General features: G+C 37.8%; 1 protein-coding gene across 1 annotated transcript in view; it reads left to right on the forward strand.

Annotated features, from left to right (window-relative positions):
* Positions 1 to 381: 381 nt before the first annotated feature.
* efhc2 (EF-hand domain containing 2) overlaps positions 382 to 25,631 on the forward strand; it is a 48,173-nt gene continuing 22,923 nt past the window's right edge. Inside the window, 10 exon segments of the mRNA NM_001142661.1 lie at positions 382 to 486; positions 9,794 to 9,982; positions 10,611 to 10,761; positions 10,949 to 11,172; positions 12,244 to 12,489; positions 14,646 to 14,753; positions 16,199 to 16,337; positions 19,885 to 20,050; positions 23,059 to 23,201; positions 23,525 to 23,721. Coding sequence (NP_001136133.1) covers positions 445 to 486; positions 9,794 to 9,982; positions 10,611 to 10,761; positions 10,949 to 11,172; positions 12,244 to 12,489; positions 14,646 to 14,753; positions 16,199 to 16,337; positions 19,885 to 20,050; positions 23,059 to 23,201; positions 23,525 to 23,721 — 1,605 coding nt within the window. The 5' untranslated portion in view covers positions 382 to 444.

A 25,631-nucleotide genomic window follows, 5' to 3' on the forward strand; every position in this document is an offset into this window, starting at 1 on the left:
AATCAGAATTTTTTTTACATGATAGGTGCCATTTAACTTTTCTTTTCACTTCTACTCAAAAAAAAAAAAAATCATTTGACTTTTCAAAAGGGAACTTCAAGAGTGAGGCCGAATAATCATTCAGGAGGAAAATTAGGCAGAAGCTTCACACTATTGTAACTATATATCCATATACATATACATGTGTTACAAATGCAAGTCTACAGTGTGCAGTGTTTTGTATAAATACTTTGTTTCCTATGTAATCAGGTTTGTGTTTGTTGTTAAACTACTGAAGTCAATAAAGTTGCACCAATAAAAAAAGCACTGTTGGTCTGTGGTTACTAGGCAACATGTAAAACAATGCTTTCTCTATAGCAGCAGGACAGAAGTGTTATATACCAGAGCCACAGTGAGAGACTCTGCAGCCTGCCAGCACAATCATTCCACAATTTCTTTAAGATCATGGCTTTGCCATTTCTGCCAGGGAATTCCTTTAATAGAAATGTAAGTATAAACAAAATGTGGGAAAAATATGAGTGCTGAATGGAATTTGTGATGTTTAAAAACAGCAAAAAAGACAAAATCACAAATAACTAGGAAGGGCACCTCAAGGGGCTAAAATAACTGATGTTTTATCCCAGGTCGAAATGTGTCAATGTAAAATAAAAATAAATTAGCACCCCCAGTGATAGATGTAAGGGAATGATTTGCTGACATTGTTTATTTTAATTTTTTTTTTTTTTTTTATATTTTCATTTTCTTAAGCTTGCCAATTTGTTTGGTTGTTAGGACTTAATTATCTTAGTAACCAGGGAGCATTTTGGAGGTTAATATAAAGGTGAATGTGCTCTTAAAGGTGCGAGAGCAGTTTTTTCACATTATATTACAGGGGAAAGAGAGTAGAACTATATCTTTTGGAACTATTGTGTTACATATCCTTTACAAAATTGTCATTAAAATGTAATCTACTCTCTTACATATCGATGCCAGAAATGCTTTGCTTATTTTTCTGGATAGTATTAAAGGCTAAAAAGATATTATGTTATAGTATAAAGAATTGCTTAAACTATATATATAAGTTCCCTTGCTTGAAGGGTTGTGCAGGGCAAGACATTATTTGCTGTCTGTTGTCCCACTAGCTAAACTAGCAAGCAGAATCCCAACCTTACAAACATTTGCCTGTTTCCTGACAATGGAGCTTATTTACAAACATAAGTCCTATATGTCAGTTGCCAATAGCAACCAATCTATTGACTGACTATAGACTTACAAAACCACCACCCTTTATACCACTGCTGAAGTCAACAGACTTGGTCTTCCAATCAAGTGGAGTCTTCTCTTTCAGCCCTAAATGCCTTTGCCCCTCTCTAAATATCTGCCTTTTTCTGCCAGTACACTCCCTTACACTCAGCTCAGGACAATTTGGTGTTCATAACACTTCACCATGACTACACATGTACTATACTAGTACCCTTAAAAGGGAGAACTGAAGCTTAATAAAGAGGTAAGCTAACAATGCTGCACATTATGTTTTGAGATTCTGTACCAGCCCAAGGCAACCACAGCCCGTTAGCAGTAAAGATATGTGTCTTTAAGGGGGGCCCAGTGGCTTCCCATCTCCTTTTCTGCTGATTCATTGCACATGCTCTGTGCTGCTGTCAGTTACCCAAGCTTAGGGACCTACTTACAATATACTGTATATACAGAATAGAAATTTCATGATATAGGGCAGTGATCCCCAACCAGTGGGTCGTGGGCAACATGTTGCTCCCCAACCCCTTGGATGTTGCTCTCAGCACCACCAAACCAGGTAGTTATATTTGAATTCCTGACTTGGGGGCAAGTTTTGGTTGAATAAAAACAAGATTTACTAGCAAATAAAGCCCCCTGTAAGCTGATAGTGTGCATAGAGGCTACCTAATAGCCAATCTTAGCCCTTATTTGGCACCTCCATGACCTTTTATGATGCTTGTGTTCGGGATCCCTGATATAGGGCATATCTGTAATTATTACAGATAATCACTACCAGCCTAGATTTGTGTCAAGGCTGAAAAGGGCAATTTTACGGGCAGCATGCCGCCCAGCCACATTTGATTTTTTTACTGATCATTGGGGAAATAGGAAAGCAGGATATTTAACTTTCCTGTGCGCCAATTCCTCAGTGCTCTGGGACCTGAGGAGGAGCATGACCAAGGAGTAGGTACTGTATGTGCAAGCAACAGGCAGTGGGGTAGTGGTGGGGAGGAAAGGAGCAACTGTGCATGTGTACAAGTGGGGGTGGCGGAGCGACGTAAAGTGGCTGGCCTAGGGCGCGAGATTCTGATTAGTGCCAGAGAGCTTGAACTACTTCCCTTCAGGTCTGAAAAAAATTCTTACCATTTCCTCATCACTGTTTGACCCTCTTGAGTAAAAAATGAATAAGGGAGAGAGAAAAAATATATATAGTGTAGTATGTTACAGATCAGTTATAATTAAACTGAAAAAATACATTCCTTAACCCTTTTACTGCCAGCCATTTTGGTCAAAGCGGAACTTGTATTGCCAGACAGTTTTTGAACATTTTGCACTGTTTCACTTTAGGGGCCTTTCCTCGGGGGGACTTTTAGTTTACCCAGGAAAACAATATATCGTTTTTTTTAGAACAACCTAAGCTTTCAAAATATGGTAGAATTTTTGTGTAATTCAAATTCTGTAACAAGATATAGGCTTCTAAAAGTCTAAAAATGCAAAAAAAAATCTAATTTTCCATAATATAATCACACATACTAGAAACAAAAATTATTTTATGCACGAATATACAACTGATTTGGAAAGTCCCATGTCTCCTGAATGTGCCAATACCAAATATATATAGTTTTATGTAGATTTTTCACTTGTATAGGTCAAAAACTCCCAGCAGTACACTACCAAATTTCCAAAGCACTGCTCCAGAAAGCTGCATACTTTAGATTTCAAGGCCAAAAATTCCACTAACAGAAGGTTTATCCCAGAAAATTGTACATTTTTGGAAAGAACAGATTCTGGGGAATACAGAATAGGCACAACTGTCTGTCTACTCCAAACTATCAAGTTGCAATGCTTTCCTAAAGGTATTGGTTTTTATCAAAATTTGTGATTTTTTAAAAAAAAAACGCTTCAAAGCTTCCAGTCTATAGTATCTTATCTCCTACAGGTCATAAAGTAACCAAATAAAACACCCTAAATATGAATGCCAGGGGTCCACTGAACAGTTTGATGCCCAATATGTATAGGTTTACTTGAGTATGTAGCATGTAGGGGCCCCAATGTGAACATACCCCATATGTACTGTCATTTCTGTTATTTCAGCTCCTGCAAAATCAACACATTTACATCATTATATGTGGGATAAAGCTAGTAAAAAGTACGCTCACCCCAGAAAGTCATATATTTTTGGAAAGTACACATTCCCCCGAATCTAAAATGGGTACCCATGTCTTTCTACTCCAAAGTACCAAGCCACATAGCTTTTCTAAAGTTAGCAATTTTGATGACATTGCCAAAAATCTCCTCAAAGCTTCCACTTTGCAACATCTTATCTCCCACATAGCATTAGGTACCAAGATAAAACACCCTGAATTTGAACACCAGGGGTCCACTGAACAGTTTGATGCCCAATATGTATAGGTTTATTTAAGTATTTGGCATGTAGGGGCCCCAATGTGAACATACCCCATATGTACTGTCATTTCAGCTCCTGCAAAATCAACACATTTACATCATTATATGTGGGATAATGCTAGTAAAAAGTATGCTCACCCCAGAAAGTAATATATTTTTGGAAAGTACACATTCCCCCGAATCTAAAATGGGTACCCATGTCTTTCTAAAATTAGCAATTTTGATGACATTTCCAAAAATCCCCTCAAAGCTTCCACTTTGCAGCATCTTATCTCCCACATAGCATTAGGTACCAAGATAAAACACCCTAAATATGAACGCCAGGGGTCCACTGAACAGTTTGATGCCCAATATGTATAGGTTTACCTAAGTGGCATGTAAGGGCCCCAATGGGAACATACCCCCATATGATCTATCATTTCAGCTCCTGCAAAATCAACACATTTACATCCTTTATGTGGGATAATGCTACAAAAAAAGTACACTCACCCCAGAAAGCCATATATTTTTGGAAAGTACACATCCCCCCAAATCTATAATGGGTAAACATTTCTTCTTGCTTCAAAGTACCAAGCTGTAAAGCTTTCCTAAGTTTGCAGATTTATATGACATTTCGAAAATCTGCAAAGCTTTCCTAAAGTTATTGGTTTTTATGACATTTCAGAAAATCGCCTAAAAATGTTGCAATTTGCCGCATTTATCTTACACAATTTCTTGCGTACAAAGGCAAGTCACCCCAAATAGGAACACCAGAGGCCTACTGAACAGTTTGATGCCCAATATGCATAGATATACAAAAATCTGCGGTATGTACTGACCCCAAAACAAAAATAGCGCATAAGGATTTCTCGCCTGCCAACTCAGCTTTTGCACACACAGCCCCCTGTCAATGTATTATGTGCCAAAACTTCCCCTAACTATACAGTGACCCCCACAAAACCATATATTTTTGGAAATACACATTCTGACAAATCCAACAAGGGTAAAGAGTCCTTTCTACACCAAAGTACCAATCTGCAAAGCTTTCCTAAAGTTATTGGTTTTTATGACATTTCAGAAAATCGCCTAAAAATGTTGCAATTTGCCGCATTTATCTCACACAATTTCTTGCGTACAAAGGCAAGTCACCCCAAATAGGAACACCAGAGGCCTTCTGAACAGTTTGATGCCCAATATGCATAGATATACCAAAATCTGCGGTATGTACTGACCCCAAAATGAAAATAGCGCATAAGGATTTCTCGCCTGCCAGCTCAGCTTTTGCACACAGAGACCCCTGACAGCGTATTATGTGCAGTAACCCCCCCAAACTATACCGAGATCCCCAGAAAACCATATATTTTTGGAAAGTACACATTCTGATGAAAATAGGCAAAGTTATTTTTGTACACCAAAGTTACACCTGGCAAAGCTATGCTAAAAACAGATTAGGAACACTTATACAGGGATAAAATGTGATAAAACCACAAAAATTGTGCAAATCAGTGAAACAACAAAATAAGTCACATGACAGTGTAATTAGTGGTCAGAATATCTGATCCAATAGTCACGCTGTCAAAATAAACAGTTTTTAGGTAAAAGAAACCAAAAAAAAACAAAGTGGTAAAATGAAAACAAAAAAACAAAATAAAAAAAAAACCAAAGTGTTTGTGTATACATGTGTGTACATGTGTAAAAGTTGTGTGATAGTGTTTAAGTGTGTATATGAGTGTAAATAAGTGTATATAAGTGTGAAAAAAAAAAATGCTAAAATGTGTGCTGTAAGTGTGTGTAAATGTATGCAAGTGTGTATAAATGTATTATGTAAGTGTGTGTCTAAGTGTGTAAATGCAAGAATAAAAAAAAAGTCCTTACCTGTCCTGAAGACCCGATCGCTCCTGTTCAGTTGGGCCGGCGCTGGGGAGGAAGTAGGAAGCAGGAAGCAGCAGACGCGATGCGATCACGTCTGCTGCTTCCTGGAGGGTCCTGCGACCCGACCGATCGCAGGACCCTCATGACAGCCCCCCTGGCACATTGCCCAGGGGGGCTGTCATTGTTAGAAGCTCTCTGCAGCGGCGGCACATTTTTATTTGTTATAGTTTTTGAGTTATTTTGTAAGGCCACTCACCGCTCACGAGGGCTCCGGCGATGTCCAGGCGTCGCAATTGCCGCGGTCACGAGCGCGGTCGCGCGCACGACTTTACGCGCGCACCGTAACGCACGCGCCTTGACGCGCGCACGCGTGCGTATTGACGCACGTACGCGCGTGTATTGACGCACGTACGCGCGTGTATTGACGCACGCTGCGCTGGCGTATTGACGCACGCTGCGCCGGCGTATTGACGCAAGAAGGCCTTTAAAAGGTCAAAATAGCTAACCATCAGTGCTCGGTTATCTTACCAGCTATCCTAGTGTTTATACTATTTGGAAACCTGTTTTTGACCCTTGCCTGTTTCTTTGACCTGTGAACCTCGCTGCCTGCCTCGACCCGGACCCGTCTGACCACTCTTTTGCCTACTCCACGGTACTTCGTCTCTCGGCCTTCCAGCCTCTCTCCACTGCTGTGCTTCCTGTCTCATCTCCAGGTTAAGCCTCCAGCCTAGTGCGAGGTGCTTGCGGGTGTCATTCTCATCTGACCAGCTCGGCCTGACATATTTGCCTTCCTCTTTTGACTTTTTTCAGCTTTCAAATGTGGGTCACCCCAGCAACCAAAAAACGATTCCTCTTTGAGGCTCCAATTGTATTGTTATATTTTATTAGTTATCTTTCTATTTAGGCCCGCCTTCCGAATACAAAAAAAATCGTATTTTTTCGTACTGTGTTTATTTTTTGCGACTTTTTCCGTAAATCTGTGCAACTTTTTTGTACTTTGCGACAAAAAGCGTGACAATATGTGTGACAAAATCGCATTCGTTGCGCCGAGTACAAAAGTTTAGGATTCATTCAAGCTTGTATCGTGACTTTCCTTGGGCCAGGTTGGAGCTGCAGAGTGCCATTGAGTCCTATGGGAGGCTTCCAAAAACATGCACAGAAGGATCAAAGTCAGAAAGGTTTTACCACCATTTACGATCGTTCGGATACGAAAATTTTGTGATTTTCGGATCGCCAATACACTAATTTTTGTGATATTTACGATCATCAGAAACTATCGTATCTAATCCAAATTTTACCCATTTCGGGATTCGAACTCTTACTTTGATGAATCAGCTCCTATATATGTTTCTGTGTGCAGACTACAAAGTGGGCCATGAAGAAGGGAAGTATGTGAATTTGGCACTGAATTTATATATTGCTATGTGTATTTGTTAAACATCGATTCATACTTTTTCTTGCTTTTTATGACAAATAGACGTCAAACTATTTTAACTGTTGTAGATCTCATGACAGAGGCCAGGTGGCAAGAGTAGGTCACAGGGTAACAAAGTCTGGGCACCCCTACTCTGAACTAAAGTTGAACTAAAGTTTTGGGAGATGTAAGATGATATGGATTGAACATAATGATCTTTTTGGGCTTATTTCTTGTGCAATGAGAACCAGACTTTGAGATTGAGTCAGTGTATGGATTTTTTGTAAACTGATCACTTTAAATGATGGCACTTTTTAAATTTCAGAACTTGTAAAGGAAGCTTGAGATTGAGTCAGTGTATGGATTTTTAAGCTGATCACTTTAAATTATGGCATTATGGCATCCCAAAATGCCCACCTAGAGATGGCGATATAGAAATGATATGATCGTTTGGCCCTTGGGACGAACAATTAGATCACATTGATGCAATACAAGTCATCGGGACGAGGAGCGCATTGACACATTGATAGGGTCCTTGCATCATGGGATGGGATTTTTAATCCTGCTTGATCAACATCTGTCTGATTTTTGTCAAGATTCTGGTCAGGCAGGCCCATTTTAGGCCCCATACAAGGGCTGATAATGTATGTATGCATGTATGTATATCTTTATTTATAAAGTGCTACTAATGTATGCAGCGCTGTGCAGTAGAATACATTAATGCATTACAGGGGGTTATTAAGATAATAATAGATAAATACAAATTATAACAATAAATACAAATAAATAAATACAAGATACAGTTGCAATAAGTTAAGTGTTAAAGACACAAGAGGATGGAGGTCCCTGCCCCGTAGAGCTTACAATCTATTGGCAGCTTTTATAGCACATATATGGCCAGCTTTAGAATATATACTGTAAATATTTATTGATATAGTATACCAGTGCTGTGTACATTTGTACATAGTGGGCAAATGGATTTTCATCTCCATATTTAAAGGCCAGATTATATTAAAGTTATGTCATACAAAGAAATGTAAGGAGCACTTGAGACAACTTGGTACCATTAAAATCCCTTGAGGGTCACATCAGGCCTATGGGCTTCCAGTTGGGCAGCCCTGTTCTACATTATAAAGCTCATTTACTAATAAAAGCTTTAGTGCAACTCACAAAATAAAAACACGATTCACAAAGTAATTTTCCCGCATATACTTGAGTATAAGCCGATCCGAATATAAGCCGAGGTACCTAATTTTACCTAATAAAACTAGAAAAACTTACTGACTCGAGTATAAGCCAAGGGTGGGAAATGCAGCAGCTACTGCTAAGTTTCAATAATAAAAATAAATACCAATAAAATTACATTAAATGAGGCACTAGTGGGGTATATGTTTTTGAATATTTATTTCAAAGAAAAACAGTAAACTAGCTCTGTAAGTGGAGAAGAGGGTCAACAAAAACAATATGGTATCAACAATGATACCTTAAGAGTACTACCCCCTTAGCTCAATCAGCAACTGGAGGGTCTGGTTGCGGGTGGCCTTATTTGCACACAAAGGACAGAGGGTGCTAGTCTGTAGGGACCCATGGCACCTGACTCGAGTATAAGCCGAGGGTGACTTTTTCAGCACATTTTGGGTGCTGAAAAACTAGGCTTACACTCGAGTATATACAGTACTTCTTGCCTGTCTCACCTATCTGATCGTGTCTTGCATTAAATTTATGGTTAATTAAATTAATTTAAAAGAATGCTTTGCTTGATAAGGTAAACAATGCAAAGTACAAGGCATATGGACTAATGAGAGCCATGGAATTAATTAACAGTTGCCTTAAGGAAGTGCTACTTCCTGGACATCCATTATGTGGTATGCCTTTACACACAAATGATTTATACCTTATGATTTACATGTAAAGGTGGTACCACCCACATTGATACTGTTGCAATGTATGCACCATTAATAAATGCGCTCTATAATTTGTGTTTGTAAATAGCAAGTAAGGTGGTTGGTACAATGAAAATGGTGAGAAAAAGTAAATCCATATTTCTATATAGGGAGTCTTGCTGTCATTCTTGCTTTTGTGGTCCCTGTGCTGTTTTCAGATATGTAATATGGCAGTTGATAACAACGTTTATATAATACATTTTGTACATTAATTTAAGCTTCACAGTCAATGCATTTGAAAGAAAATGCAACAATAATAATTAAATAGTCTGAAAACAATCCATTGCCTTAATAATTAAGGTTCTGTCACACTGGGGCACATTCACTAGAGAGTCTCTCTTTATCTAACTTAATCAAAGTTCACCTCAATTCACCAGGCATATGTTCACAATAAATATGTTCACATATGTCATATTTACTAAAAGAGAAATATGGTAAATTTTCTCCTGGCATAAATTCTCTGAAAATGCACCAGTATATTTTCCCCATGCACCTGTAGTGGGGAAAATTCGCTAGAAAAGTTTCCCCATGAATAAATGACAAATATGGGAAATTTACATGGCGCAAGTGATACAGATAATGAGATTCAAAAGTGTCTACTCTGTCTTTATAATGTTAGTTCACCAGCTTAAACATGTTGAAATTTCTCTTGGCGATAGCACTTCTTGTGCTTAGTAAATTGGAGAATATTCACTGTATAATTTCACCCGGAGAAGAGGTGAATTTTCAACAATGCAAAGAGAAATTTTACCACTGTGAAGTTAATTCTGCAAAACTTGTATTGCACTTTTAGTAAATTAAGGGGAGTATTCATTTTTGGTAAAACTACTTAAAATTTTCCCTTTTATCCTAGTAAATCATCCCCATTACCTGTTTTTCACACAACTAGGGGTTATTCTTGTCACTGAATATACAAATTAAGGCTCCAGAATACAGTTTTACTATATCTGATTTTTCCTTTTAGTTAGGAAAAGAAAAATTTCACAAATCTCAACATTTTGGCTACAGCAATGACATTTCCATGTGGCTTGGGGAAGAAAAGCCAGGAGTTGGAGGAGCGCCTCTTCTAGGACAGAATTTAAAACCTAAATTTAGTGTATTTCCTAAAGGAGTTGGCAGCGATGCCCCATCCTGGGTGGCATTTGACAAGCAGGTACATTATGGTTCTTTACTTTTTTTTTTTAATGTATTTATTTCCTGCCATTATATGGCATATAGCACTGACATATTTACAGTGATTAGACATCATTTACATCAGTCCTTGCCCCAGAGGACATGACAGTCCATTACATTCACACATACTTTGGTGAGTAGTGATGAGTGAATCTGTCCCCAAAATGGCAAAAAATGAGTCAAATACATTGATGTCAATGGGCATCTGTCCTCACTCCATATGCATTGAAGTCAATGGGCATTTTTTCATGGTGGTTTTCTTGCGTTTTTGCAAGTGAAATTTTCATGCAAAGGATTAACATGGCAGCAAATATCCATTTATCCCTAAATTTCTAACAGGACTTGACAACCTTCCTGAGCTCCCAAGTTCCAAGCTTTTTGTGATTAAATGAAGACATTTAATGCCAAAATTTTTTTGTGATTCAATGAAGACATTTAATGCCAGCTTATTCACCTATAAATGAATTATAAAACTATGCTTTCCTGCTTTTCTTCTTTCCTTTCCTCTTTCTAATTCTTCTATTGACAAGCATATTATCTAAATTTGATACAGCATTAACCTATTGAAAATAAAGTACATGGCAAAATTACATCCAAAACTTTGTTAGGTTCTTTCATTCGATGCATATTTTGAGGAGGAAGTTCACCAAAGAAGAGAAGAAACTTACCGAATACGGCAATGCAAGATATATTTCTATCTAGAAGATGACACAATTCAAGTTGTTGAACCTGAAATAAAAAACAGTGGCATTCCACAAGGTTTGTGTCTTATATTTTGTATTTGTTTTTGAAATAAGAAATGTGCCTCATTGTGTTACTAATATTACACAATCAGCTTCCATTATCCAAGGGCAGCTACTGCCCTTTTCTTTCAAATTATGACCAAATTGTGAATTGATTTATATAGTCATAACTGTATTTAAACTGTTTTTATTCTTTTACAAAGGTACAATAATTCGCCGCCATCGAATTCCTCTTCCAGCACCAAATGATGACCAGTTTTACACTGTTGATCATTTAAACCTCAATAAGGATATTGTCTTTTACTCCAAGATATATAGGATTGTAAACTGTGACGAGTTTACAAGAAATTTTCTGAGAAAGCTAGGAGTCAGAATAAATCCTCCAGACTCTGTTCCATCCGATGCCTACTCAAGTACACGGAAAAAGGTAATTAAGATACTGGGCCCTTTTTTTCAAAGGACAAAAGAGAAAATTGTGCATTAAATTTACATTGAGGAGGGAAATAAATACATATTATTAGCATTTATTATTGAAATAAAATTCTCTTCTGAAAAGCAAAATCCTGATAGATAAACATATAATTATATTGTTACTAGCAAAGGTAAATCATAGATTTAGTTTGTCAGTTTTACTATATAAATAATAGTAATTCTTTATGCTGAGATGAATAGTTAAATTGTTAAACAAGAGTATGTTATAGCAACTGTTATACAGGTTGCAGCAACAGAGAAATATGTTGTACTGTCATTTATTCTTTAAAGCAAATGTAAAGATTAACACAACAATATACAGTTTTTAGGTAAAACTCTAGTTGGAGCACAAGCAGACCCTTTACAGAACAGTATTTTTAAACATAAAGGGCAATAAACTGAACAGGTTGCTCTGGGGTATATATTAGTAACATGCTACTAAACAGTAGAAGCCAGAGTCATCTTTACCCTGCTGCTGTGGTTGGGTAATATTGTCCTGTAAACCTTTTAAGCAGCAACAGAATGCTGGATCTCTGGTTGGTGCTTCCCAAACCCATGTTTTTGGCTACTGTGGCACAGGGGCCTCAATTACTAAGAGAGCCAAAGTACAAAATAATCAGCCCTATTCACCATTTTATTTTTCCTCACAATCAGAGTAGTTTCACCCACTAAAAACAGCACAACAATTTGGATGCTCTTCTGTTTAGAAGCTATGCTGCAACACAAATTCTTTACTTTTTGCCCAGAGCATCAAGCACATTAATAGACCCAAAAGCACATTGTAGCTAGGTACAGGAAACATAGGCACAACCAGCATGTGTATGGCGTTTTAACATCTATAGGATTGAGGTTTATTATTGATATTGTTGTTTGTATCCCTACTGCTTGAAGGAAACATATATATACAGTATATATATACTGTATATGTATATACTAAAGGAGCAACTGATCGAGAAAATGAAACTCCCAGCATCCAATCCAATTCTCTGGCTGAATAATGATTGTAACTTCTTAATCTTCTTTTTAGATGGAAGAGATGCAGCCTTTACGTCCTTATGAGCGCATAGATACACTAAAGCAGTTCTTGGAACATGACAGACATGTTTTGCGTTTTTTTTGTTTCTGGGATGACACAACTCTTTTTGGTGACTCAAGAGAACTTGTTTTATATTACTACTTGGCGGATGACACAGTTGAAATCCTGGAAATCATACCAGCTAATTCTGGTCGAGATACAACTCCAGTCTTCCTTCACAGAGGAAAGTTACCCAAGGTAAACATGAACAGTTAATCTTAAAGGAGACATATCCTATACAAATTAAGAATGTACCAGTGAATTATACTCCTCTAGATATAGAAGGATTATGCTTTAAAAAGTTGTGTTTATGAAAATTCCACAAAAACCCCACTAGCCCCGCCCACCTGTTCCACTTCCTGCTGGCTGAATTCTCCGAATGAGCTGGGGAGCCGGCGGCCCTCTGTACACTGCACTGTAGGATAGGAACCAATCAGCAGCTAGGCTGACCTGATAGGGAACTGAAGCCTGTCTTTGCTTGTGTGAGTGCAGGGCTGTGATTTGCTCTCCCCCTCCTACTGTGCTTCTGGCAGGGACCGTTAGGACACGCCCACTCTTCATTTCACACTGGACAGAGAAGTGATATGATCTATAGGGAGCTCCAATAAAGGGGCCATTTTTACAGAGAGGATTAATTTTTAGCACAAAGTGAAACCAGCACCGTATATTATTCATAATTGCCTACAAAATTAGGGTTTTTCCCATTAATCCAATATGTCTCCTTTAATGATTTCTTATGTATTGGCAGTATAATAGGCCATGAATTGTAAGCAGCTCCCTAAAATTAACCATTCTAAGTGCAGGAACCTGGGCAAAAAATATACCCCCCAAATAATGAACTGTGGGAACATTTAGGGCTAGGTAATACATTTTAGATGGTGAGTGACTTTTAAATACAGGGAGAAGTATGTATAACTGTGCCAAAACAAGAAAGATTTGGGGGTAATGTGATGTAATGTGAATAAGAATTCCAGATGAGCGATTCACCACTCAAGAAGTGAGATCAAATCAGTGATCTAGAAGGATTTCCACCAGTTCAGTCTGGTTTGTGATTATACAGTTTTAATAGTATATCTCAAAAAATCACTTTTTGCTCAGCAAAAGAAGCTTTAACCCCTACTGAACATTTTTCAGTAATGTCTGTGACAGATCAGTGAAAATTGGATACATAATTACTGGCATTTATCAGATGCTGTAGTGTAGAGTGTAGAAAATAATATAAACTGATATACATTTTATAACAGTTTAAATTCAAGTAATCCATTTGTAAAACCTGAACTTCAGTAGAAAAGCAAAATAATAATAATAAATAGTAAAGCAATTAAAAATAAGACATTAATACATAATTATTATTGGAATATTGTATAAGCTGCAGATTAGGCCTCTCCGAACAAGTTGGCAATTTATTGACCCGTATACCATTGAAAATTGGCCAGACAGGTTTGAAAGTCCCATCTTTTGAGAACAGCATAGGCACATTGATGTTCTTGTCTGATAGGTCTCCATGGGCACCCCTGTTTAATCAAATAGTTTGGCCCAGTGACCTTACTAAATAAGTGGATCTTTACATGTTCGGCATCTTAATATGCTATTTTAAAATGAGTCAGTGAATTGCAATTCCCAACTGCCAAATAGCTTGGTTAAAATATTTGCAGCAGGTACATTTTTACCTCAATGACAGCTTGGAATAAAACATGCAAAAAAAGAGGTTGGGATATGTTTCCACCCTCACTTCAGTGATGTAAGTTTAATTATATCACCTCTATTTGGCTGTATTTATAACTTATTTACCTTGGCCCCATGGCTTTTATAACTTACTATACTAACTAGACCACTATTTAGTAATATAATGGCCTTTTTATGATTATAAGATCTTTACAACAAACAAAATTCCTTTCTATTAAAGTGCTTTGCTGTTACATAATTGTAAAATAGTTTAGTTTAGTTGTAGTTTACCTTTAATTTAACTTTTAGTATGTTATACAATAGATAATTATTAGAAACTGTAGAAGAATCTTTCTATTTAGATCCTCTCCTAACCATATTCCAGTCTCTTGTTCAATCCACTGCCTAGTTGTTAGGGTAATTTAAACCGTAGCAACCAGATAGGTGCTGAATTTCCAAATTGGAGAGTTGAACAAAAGCTAAATAATTCAAAACCCACAAATAATTAAGACCAAATGTAAATTGTCTCGGAATATCAATCTCTATGTCATACTAAAAGTTAATGTTAAGGTGAACGTACCTAAGGTTGCCACTGCAATGAACTACATGTATGTATGTTATACAGAAAGCAAGTAAAACTAATGCAGAATGTTTAACAGAGGTCTATTTCTGAAATTGTTTCCTTGCAGTCTTCACCACAAAATGTGCCACAGCCCGGACAGGTTACTGCTCGTACAGTTCTAAATGTTTTTGGACCAATGGGACACGGGGGTCGTTATATTCTTGATAACCTTAAGGTGAGAAAAAGAAGTGATATGTTATTCTTAGCTTAAATATATTAGAAGAGTAAATGCTTGGAATCGTGTTCATTCTAAAAACAGAATACTTTTCTGGTTTTACTAATTATTATTTTATATGGTTATAATGTTTAAACTTTGTATTAAACATTAGTAGATAGTAGTATATATAGTAGCCTTATAATATAGTTATGTGCGGGTCAAGAAACCCTCGACCTGCACCCGACCTTAACCCGCCTGCTCCCAACCCAAACCCTACCCGACCCGGCTTCTCCCCTCTATTTATAGCGTGTCGGGCGCGCCTATAAATACACAAGCGTACGGCCTGAACCCGCCCATGGGTCCCACGGGTGTCGGCCTGGACCACACATCACTATTATGATAATATACTCTGCAGTATATAATCAAGTTACTGCCAAGTCTGGTCTAATCTTGCAAAAGATGCTTCCTGTTGTCCTCAGAAACTATTCTGGTCAGCAAAGAATATATCAGCAACACAGACCAAAGCTGAATTCAGATTTGCTTGAAAATTAGTCTTTAAAGAAATTAAGTTTTTACATTAAGGAAAGGTGGACAAATAGTCCTTGCCCCCTGCCCTCCTGCTCTCTCCATGTGATGTTGTAACCCTGCCTTTATACCTCTCTTTCTCTTTTTTCATTGCCCCCCCAACATTTCATGGCACAATGTGACCCCCAACCACTGGGCGCTGACACACCAAGCTTACTATATACAGTGTGAAACAGTGATTATTGGCCCCTCAAGCACACTCTACACAGTGAATGCCAGTGCATACCCTGGGGTAGCAGTATGAATGCAGTGCCCTCTTTGTGTCCCAGAACACAAAGCAGCATTATTGGGCAAAAATTGTTGGGACGGGCTGGACAGCTTTATGTGCTTATTCCAACAGGTGTGGGGCCCTATTGGGGCCCAATGGGTCCAATTGGCCTAAGGCCAACTCTGCTACAGACTGTGGTTGCACATATGATATAATACAATCGTTTCTAATGTGAAGACTGTGACTGTACACGTTATATAACACATGTTTATGGTGTACTGACTGTGGCTGTACATGTGATATAAAACAAATATTTCTGATATTATATACAGACTGATACCAGCTACACCAGTGTCGGACTGGCCCACCAGGATACCAGGAAAACTCCCGGTGGGCCCAGGTGTCAGTGGGCCCTCCTGCTCCTAACCATTTGGCCTACTTCATGGTCATTTGCTATTTCTGAATGGGAACAAAGAAGAAAAATAGATGGAAGGATAGATGCTAGCATGTAATAAAAATAATAGGAGAATAAATATGTTCGGTGAGGAAAGGAGAAAAAATATTTTGGAGAGTAGGCCCATGGTCTAAGGTTTTCTGGTGGGCCCCTGGGGTTCCAGTCCGACACTGAGCTACACTATATAATACAAGTATTCTCATGTTACCTCTACAGACTGGGGCTGTACATGAGGAGTTTTACAAAGACAGTGATTTGACAATAGGAGCAGCCCTCAATGTATGGGGAAGAAAAGTAATCCTTTGCGACTGTGATGAATTCACCAAGAATTATTACAAAACCAAATTTGGCATTGGTAAGTGAGAGATACATTTATAATTATAATCAAATTACAGTATATTGCAAAGGAGGATTTGAATATTTTTTATCCAATGAAAAGCTTACATAAGCAAACTTAGTATGGAGCCTGCAGAACTGGCCCACTGACTGCTATCAACACTGATGGCTCATTTCCCCAGGCATGTGCTATTATCAGCTTAGCTGGTGTGCTTATAAGGCTTGTTTCACAGGGGATGCCTGGGCCTACCCCAATGGACACAACATGAATGAATTTAGTAAATGTGCACATGAAATGTTGTAAAGAATGTATTAGTGCTGGTTAACATAAGGGTTAATTGAGGTAATGTATTTAAATAGATTTATGTAATTTAAATACGGTAGGCAAAAGAGAGTTGCAGCCTGACATGTCCAATGGCATCTCCTCATGGGGTAGTTCACCTTTATTACAATTATTAAAAAATAAGGAGTTATAGTCATTTACATGATATTTGCAATTTGGTTTAATTTGAAAAAATCAATAGTTTTTTAATATATCTACCTGCACTGGTGGAGCTGCATAAAGTATCTTCACTGCCAGCCAAGAGACTTATGCTGGCCATACATGCACCGAATATCGTACGAAACAAGGTTTCGAGGCGAGGTGATCAATATCTCAAAAAGCTGCTGATATCGGTCGACTCACCAATCGGCCCGGTTAAAAGATTTTGATCGGGTGCCATTGAAGGCGCCTGAGCAAAATCTACCTTCAGGGCTGAATCGGCAAAGGAGGTAGAAATCCTATTGTTTCTACCTCCATATCTGACGATTCAGCCCTGAACGTCTGTAGAGGGCGGGAACAATTGATGGTCACACGAAAGATAGAAAATCACTACGTGTGTGGCCACCTTTAGGCTGATGCCACATGTGGCGTTTTTACGCTGCGTATTTTCTCAGCCTAAAAACGCCGCACAAGCCACACAGCCCCTGACTAAGGCGTTTTTCAGCCTAGAGCTGGTGACGTAAGCAAATCCCGTTTCCATGGTGGTAATAGTGCAAAATAGTAAAAAACGCTGCGTATTTCAGCTAGGTCTGGCAGCTGCCTTTGTGTATACATAGGAATAGCTTGCTGTGCAAATACTGGCGTATTTCAGCCAACGCTTGAAAAATCTGTGCTAAGGCGTTTTCTAGCGTATTTACGCTTTGTGTGGTTTGCCTCGAGTCTTTTCAAGTTATTTCTATGGATGATGATTATTGGGCGTTTTTCAGCCGCTGAGAGAATTAGAAAATACGCAGCGTAAAAACGCCACGTGTGGCATCAGCCTAACATAGCAGGAAGGAGCAGGCACCAATCATTATTGTGCATGCCCCTTCATTAATCTGATTGGCTGAATTGCATCAGCCAATTAGATTAACGATATGGAAATAAAGGGCGCACTTGCAGTAGAGTTCAATGCCTGGCTTCTTCCAGACTGCTTGGAACATCAGAATGATGTAGACAGGACCTTAGTCAGCCAGTGTGTCACTGATCCCATTGGCTTAGGCAGAGAGGAGAGACCCAAGGATCTATGCAGCAATACATGTGCAGGTAGATATTATTTAAATGATCAATATTTTTTTTAATTAAACCAGATTGCAAATATTATGTAAATTATTATATTTGCTAATTTTTTTTTAAACTGTAATAAAGGTGAACCACCCTTTTAATATAAGAACTCATTGTAATAGTATGTCTATGGATGCTTAAATACAGTACAGAATAATTGGCAGTAGGCAGCTGAATAGAATAGACTTGGTGGAGACTAACTTTGCTACATGGTTTCAACACTCAGAACCCCAGAACTGAAAGGGATAAAAAAAATCAAAAGAGCAATTACAAATAAACCCTTTAAAACATTTAATACATGCATATTGGAAAGTTGCTTAGCTTTACCTTTTCGTTCAGTATGGAAAAATATTTGTTTATGGTGGACATGCCTTTAACTAGGGGTGCACCGAATTCAGGATTTAGTTCAGGATTTGGCAAAGATTCAGATGTGTCAGAATCCACGCGCCTGGCTGAACTGAATCCAAATTCTTAAAATTATGTGACATCACTTAAACACAGAGGTTGAAATTTTTTCACTGTGCGCAAAGCTTAAACCCCTGCTTTGCCTAATTTGTATATGCAAATGTAGTTGCGTATGCAAATTGGGATTCTGATTTAGTTTGGTATTTGGACAAATCTCTCATAAAGGATTCGGAGTTCAACCAGATCCCAAAATAGCAGATTTGCTGCATCCCTACCTTTAACGTACATGAATTATAGATATAGATCAGATTTGCCTTTGCACCGTAGGGCAAATACCAATTAACTTGCAAATTTCTTGCTTTCTGGAGATCATAGGGGACATTCTGTTGCTTTATATGTTTGCTTTATAGATATGCTGGCTCTTAACACAGTGCATAATAAAAATATTATTATAATAATAATTTTATGTGCAGGAATCAATTCCCTGGTGGGAAATATTTTACATAACGATGAGTGAATCTGTCACGTTTTCACTTTGCTGAAATGTGCGAATTAACAAAAATTCACAAACTGCTACCGCGTGACTGTTTTTACTGCACAGCATCCTTTTGGAGCAAAAAAGTAGAGTTCATAGTGCAGGCAAATCATGGATGTACAAGTAATTTAATAAAGTAAACCTATTAGGTTAACAAAACCATAAACAGACTGGGATTTAAATTGCTCTGTTGTGTTACACTACTTTACATTGATATTCATATAAAGAGTTCCTGGATTACAAGTTCATCAACCTTTGCTCAGGTCTGCCATCAGTAATCTTGGGGCCCCATACAAACTAGCAGGGCCCAACCCCCCAAGGGGGCTCAAAACATTATACCACCTGTCAGGGGCGGGCCGAGCCGACCGGGCGCCCTAGGCAACCAGGTCGGCCACCGCGTCCCTGCGCATCGCAAACCCCCCTGTGTTTTGTTGCGCATGCGCAGTTTTCGCGATGGAGTACAGACTTAGGGGTATATTTATCATGCTGTGTAAAAAGTGGAGTAAAACATCACCGTGATGTTGCTCATAGCAGCCAATCAGATGCTTTGCTTTGACTTTCTAACTGTTGAAATCTAATTGCTGATTGGTTGCCCTGGGCAACATCACCGGTAATGCTTCACTCCACTTTTTACACAGCATGATAAATATACCCCTAGGGGTAGGCAGGAGAGGTTCCTGCCTGGCGCCCCCCAATCGTTGCGCCCTAGGCAGCTGCCCCTTCTGCCTACCCCTAGTTCCGGCCCTGCCACCTGTTACCTACGTCCCATAGGCAGTGGATCATGCAAACAAGTAACAACACCCCATGTGCTATTAGCCTTACAGCTTTGGCTATACACACACATGGTATGATAAATTTAATAGGGAGGCAATTATTTTTTGTGTTTTGGAAGTCTAGGAGGAAACATTTACAGGGAGAATATTAAGTACAAACTCCTTGCAGGTAGTTTCCTGCACTGAACCCCTGTGCTGCTCATACAATCACTATATATCACTTTAGCCTTTTCCATTATAGTGCAATGGTTTTTTTTTTATTCTATAGAGGATTTTACACCCGTCCAGTACAAAGCGCCACAGCCTCCAAGACCAAAGAAGGAATTTCCCCCATATAATGGTTTTGGCTCTGAAGCGGACACCCTTTGTTCTTGTATGGCTCTTCTACCAAAGCCACCTCAGCGAGATTTCAAGAAGTTCATGGAAAAGGACAGGTATTACTGTTGTAATGTAATGTGTGTATGATGTAGTGTGAGCAGTTTTAATGAACAAGCTTTGTTAATCTTTCAGTAATAATAGCAGAGATTTGTAATTTTGTTTAAAATGTGGCCATGTGGTGTGTCTACCAATAAATTACCACCTCATTAAAAAACCAAGACATGCCATTGGATGTTTTCATTTTTTTTTGTATAGTTTAAGATATAAGCTGTCAGTTTGGACATTTTACTGCATTAGCAGACCTTTATTCCTGGTACAGTTAAGGGATCTGTTATCTGGAAACCTGTTATACAGCAAGCTTCAAATTACAGGAAGGTCATCACCCATAGACTCCAATGTAATAAAATAATTCACATTTTTACAAGTAATCTCCCTTTTCTCTGTAATAATAAAACAGAACCTTGAACTTAATCCCAGCTAAAAGATAATTCATCCTTATTAGAGGCAAAACAATCATATTCCATTAATTTAGGGGGCCATTTACTAACTGTCAATTTTCTCCCCATTTGGATTTTTAGTGCTAAAAAAAAGTCACCACTTTTTCGAGATTTACTATGCCTCTGAATCTGAAAATTTGCCAGTTAAAACTTGTGTAGAAGTGAATGGCAGATGTTCCTTCCCTTTTCTGGAAGATCTGTCTTTTGCTTTGAAACTTTAGAGGTTTTTGGATTTTTTACGCTTTGTTGTGCTTTTTTTGTGCTTTTTTTTGTGAAAAAAAAAAATTATGGTTTTCATGTGACAAGTCAAAAAAATTTGGGGTCATCACAACTTTTTAGTTACAAGGTTTTAGTAAATGTGCCCCTTAATGTTTAAATTATTTTTAACAGACTAAAGTTATAGAGATCCAAATTACTTAAAGATCTCTTATCTGGAAAACTCCAGGCCCGAGCATTCTGGATAACAGGTCCTATACATGTGCTGAGCCAAAACATTGAGATTTCTCAGTGGATATAGGGTTGGTGTTAAACTTCTATTGATCAGAAAGTTAAAAGGTAAAAGTATTGTCAGGAATGACTGCATTAGCATTTGTGTGCTGTATTTGGCCCATCATCCCCCTAAAACAATTGCTGTGCCTGACTGATTAAATCTGTACTGTCTGGCCAACTAGCCATGTAAATGAGGAAACCTGGAGAACATGGAGGGTGTCCATACAGAAAGAGTGAATTCACCAATTAAATTACTGTATCCGGTCAGATGGGAATAAAGTGCTATATAAATATTAATATGGCAATTTCTGTTGTTATTAAGTTAGGAAGCTGGTGTCATACTATGGATTCTGTGTGTGATTTGATGTAGCCATACAAATTCACTTGCAGCATGGATAATAATGCAGGTAATAATGAAACAGTGAGATGTCATATACTGCCTTATAGTTATTCCTGGGTCTGCACAGACCTTTACATTGGATAGTGAGAATTATAAATGTTGGCTTGTCCTGTTTTTGACCCCTTCCTAAACTAAAAAGCCTTACTATTGTTTACTCCTTTTATTCCACTCCTCCAGCACTTTTAGTATTTTATCATAAAAATCTGGGAGGCCATTTGTTTATTAGTGTTTTAATGATATACATGTTTTACAAGATTATCCTTCCTACAAGCAGTCACAACAGTACATACAATTATTCCTGCAGGTCAACACACATGACCCTTTCTTTCTGTCATATTATGAATGTGCATTTATGTCACACCCTTTAATACCACAGCATTCCTAAATGTTGTCAGTTGTATGAACATTTCTTTCCAAAGGCTTCACATTGTTTCTGTCACATCAGGCTCAGAGGAGCACACTCCTTATTTGTATTGTTTGTGTTTGATCACAGCTTCTTTGTAATATTATTACTGTGTTGAGTGAAATTGATTTGGCTCAGGTTGCTTGGTGTGATTGATGGGTACAAGTGGCAGGATTTGGCTTGCTGCACCAGTCTGCTGTTTAGTTGAAATGAAGATGCTGGGCCTCTATTAGTATATTTGTTTTCCTTGCTCTTTCCCCTTCTCTGTCTTGCAGTCTTACTTTTTTTTCATTTTTAGAATGCAGTTTTTCTGGATAACAGGTCTAATGGGATACATACAATTATGTTATAATTAAATAAAAAAGTGCACGCTTTGAAAATCATGATAATATTTACTATGATGGTTAATCAAATGTTACCTAAGTTGCAGCCCTGTGTCATCAGGCCCTGACTGGCAATCAGTAGATTCTGGCAAATGCAAGAGCGGCTGTTGTAAGATGGCGCACACAGTCACTGCTTAATGGGCCTGTGGGGAGATGTTTGGGCCTTGCTGTACCTGGCATGCCAGGGTCTATTCTGATTCTCAGTCTGGGTCTGTGTATCATTATTTATTGCAGTTGCTTTATTATTTGTGATCAGCTGTAGAAGGAAGAACTTGCTGAGAAGTCTTCAATGTCAATGAGCTTAAAGAAAAACTATACTCCCAAACAATGTAGGTTTCTATAAAAATATAAAACATAAAACAGCTCATATGTAAAACTCTGCTTCATCTAAATAAAACATTTTGATAAAAATATACTTTTTTAGTAACATGTGCTACTGATTATGCCTAAATAGAAAATTGCCATTTTAGTAGATTAGCTGAGCTATTGCACTTCCACATACTTGAAATCATGGTATGGTAGGAATAAAATTAAATTCAAACCTACAGCTCTTTATTGCTATATCTGTCCCTGTTAAGGCAGAACTTATTTACAGACCTGAAAAAAGGGGTTACATGGGTTTTCAGGTGCGTCAATTACCCAGCTGTGCATGTGCGATGCACAGTCTTGTGTGCAATGTACGCCACCCACCAACCCCCCTACAGAGGAAGCAGAACTGAGCTACCCACAGTTATGGGGTCTGCTTCTTTTGTAGTTACACCACTGAATCTAGCCACTATTTTTACAAATGAATGAGTTCAATACTTTTGTTATACAGGTTTGTTTTGTTGTTACCTGCAAATGAAGGATTAAAAGTAATGTTTATTATGCTGTTTTTCCAAACTTTGCTTAGGAATGGACTTGAAAGTAATGTGCTCAGATTTGTTGCAAGACTTGACACCGACAATCCTATTGACAAAGAAAGAAAATTTATTGTATCCTATTTCTTGAGCGATGATACCGTAACTGTTTTTGAGCCTCAGGAAAGAAATTCAGGTAAGTTAAGGGATTCTTACAGTTCTTCCTAAATGCAATCCTAGGGATCCACCCTCAGGGTGACACACATGGAGAATTCACAAATGGACCTCCATGGGGGTCTCTAAAGATCGCCCCGATGAATCCCCATTTTCTTTTCTGCTGATTCACTGCACATGCTCTATGCTGCTCTCACTTACCTGAGCTTAGAAACTGACACAATATACTGTGTGTATATATAAATATATATATTTATAATATAAATGTAAACACCTTTTACAATAGAACTTAAATAAATCAAACCCTTCTTGTCTGTTTTATTTATGTATTGGTTTTATTTTTAGGAATGGTTGGCGGTAAATTTTTAGAAAGAAGTCGCGTGAAGAAACCCGGCCAACAGCTCTTCAAGAGTGAGTTATCTGAATATTTTAGACCTGAAGATCTTTTTGTTGGTGCCAGAGTCAATTTCAATGGCTTCCTCTTTATCTTGGTTGATGCCGATGAATATGTTTTCAATTACATGGAGAGGAATGCAAATGAGGTGAGCAAGATATTTCATTACTTGTGAAATAGGAATATTGTTTTCTACAAAGATGGATGAATTTGCTGTATCAGATTGCAAATAGAAATATAAAGTACGTATATTGCAAGGTTAATAATTTATGTTTTAGAAGCTGCTTTTAGAGGTAGTTGAATTACCCTCTACTCACTACAGATTCCTTCCTACTCCTGTTGTACTTTTGTTTATTTACTTCAAAACACAGTAAACAGTTAAAAAAAGCACAGAGGTTTGCCCTACTGGGAGGATATTTAAACCAAAAATTGGTCTCTTCAAAATACAGTATACCATAGCTGTAACCACGCTAAATGTACTAATTACTCCAGCTTCGAAAGACTTTTGCTTAACCCCCTTTATATTTTATTCTTAACTATATAAGCATGTTCTTTAAAATACTGTGGCCCAATTAATTGGTTATCACAGTGGCTGCTGATATTACACGGTCAGTGACCCCTTCACTGTATTTTGTAAAAGCTTGCACAGTATACAGTTTCTGGACCAGAAAACTGTATCTGTGATTATTGTAGCATTTATGCAGAATATATTAAATTATTTGCTGTATTCTAATTTAAGATTATGCAGGCCTTTTTCACATTCTTTCAGTTGCAGTGAGTGCAAAGTAGAAGGTCCCTGTTGAAGCCCCTCCCATCTAGAGTTAATAAGATAAGCACACTAATTGGGGACATTTATTAAGATTCACTTTTTTGTGATTGTCATGATTACACTACTTCCAGAGGCACATGACCTTAAGGTGCGGCTTAAATTCATGTGTGTCTGGAACACTGTTGTCTCAGACTTGCACTCAGGTAGGTAAAAAAACTGCAAGCCATATTCTGACACAAACACCATCTACAGAGCAAAATTAATGAGGGCTTAAATGCCCATTAAGTGTGCCGCTTAATCAGGGTACAAGCATGGGGAGCTTACAATATTTAAATCTTAGAATGGAGAAAATATTTTTATAGGCTTTTATTCTTGCCTGAAATCCATATCTCTAACAGTGTCTGTTTGGAAAACTCAGTTAACCATCGCATAGCCTGTGCCAGGTAACTGGAGAAGTTTGTGCACAACATACCTAAAACATTCAAAAGGATTCTTACCCAAGGCATTGACATTGTCTTCCAGGTGACAGATAAATATAACTGCTTAGAATGTATAAATTTCATCTGGAAGTTGAGCTTGGCCAGAAAAACAAGCAGATAAGAAAAGTTTATACATTTTATCTTAAAAATATTCACTATCTATAATACATCACCAGGCAGCATACCAGTAAAACAGCTTTTCTTTGCTCTCCAACGACATTCCATGGTTTATTAATTCATTTTCCTAGCCAGAAACAGCTAATTTAATTCCTTAGCTGTGTTTATGAATAAACTCAAGGGCTGATTTAAAATTTAAAAGCTTCAAGTTTGGCATGTTGAAGTCAGCACTGTTTTTAAAATTAAAATTCTTCTACTTTACCTTTTTCTGCTTAATTTTTTTAATTAGGTTGCACATTTATTCATAAGCTTCTTTTTTAATATTGTAAAGAACGAGAAGTATTGTTATCTTGCCTATATATGAAAAATAGGCATTATTAATATTTTTTAAAAGGAATGCTTAAGCCTTTATACTGAAGAGTGGGCTATAAGCATCAATGATGTGGTTAGAAAGAAACTCTGGAATAGCAGTATTGTACTCTGCATTGCCTTCAGTACCCTAGGAAAACAATTAAAATTGTGCCATTAGATATAGAAAAAACCTTAATGAATTCTCTATTTAATGATGCAGAATTTTCCCAAGGCAATAATACTGCTGATTTAAAATGGTGGGTAGGAAAGGATTCACAGGAGATCTATTAATATGGAATAGGCTGAAACCAATAAGAACATTAAGGGCTGCTTATTATATGA

Source organism: Xenopus tropicalis, chromosome 2 (assembly GCF_000004195.4).
Source record: "Xenopus tropicalis strain Nigerian chromosome 2, UCB_Xtro_10.0, whole genome shotgun sequence".
Taxonomy (NCBI): domain Eukaryota; kingdom Metazoa; phylum Chordata; class Amphibia; order Anura; family Pipidae; genus Xenopus; species Xenopus tropicalis.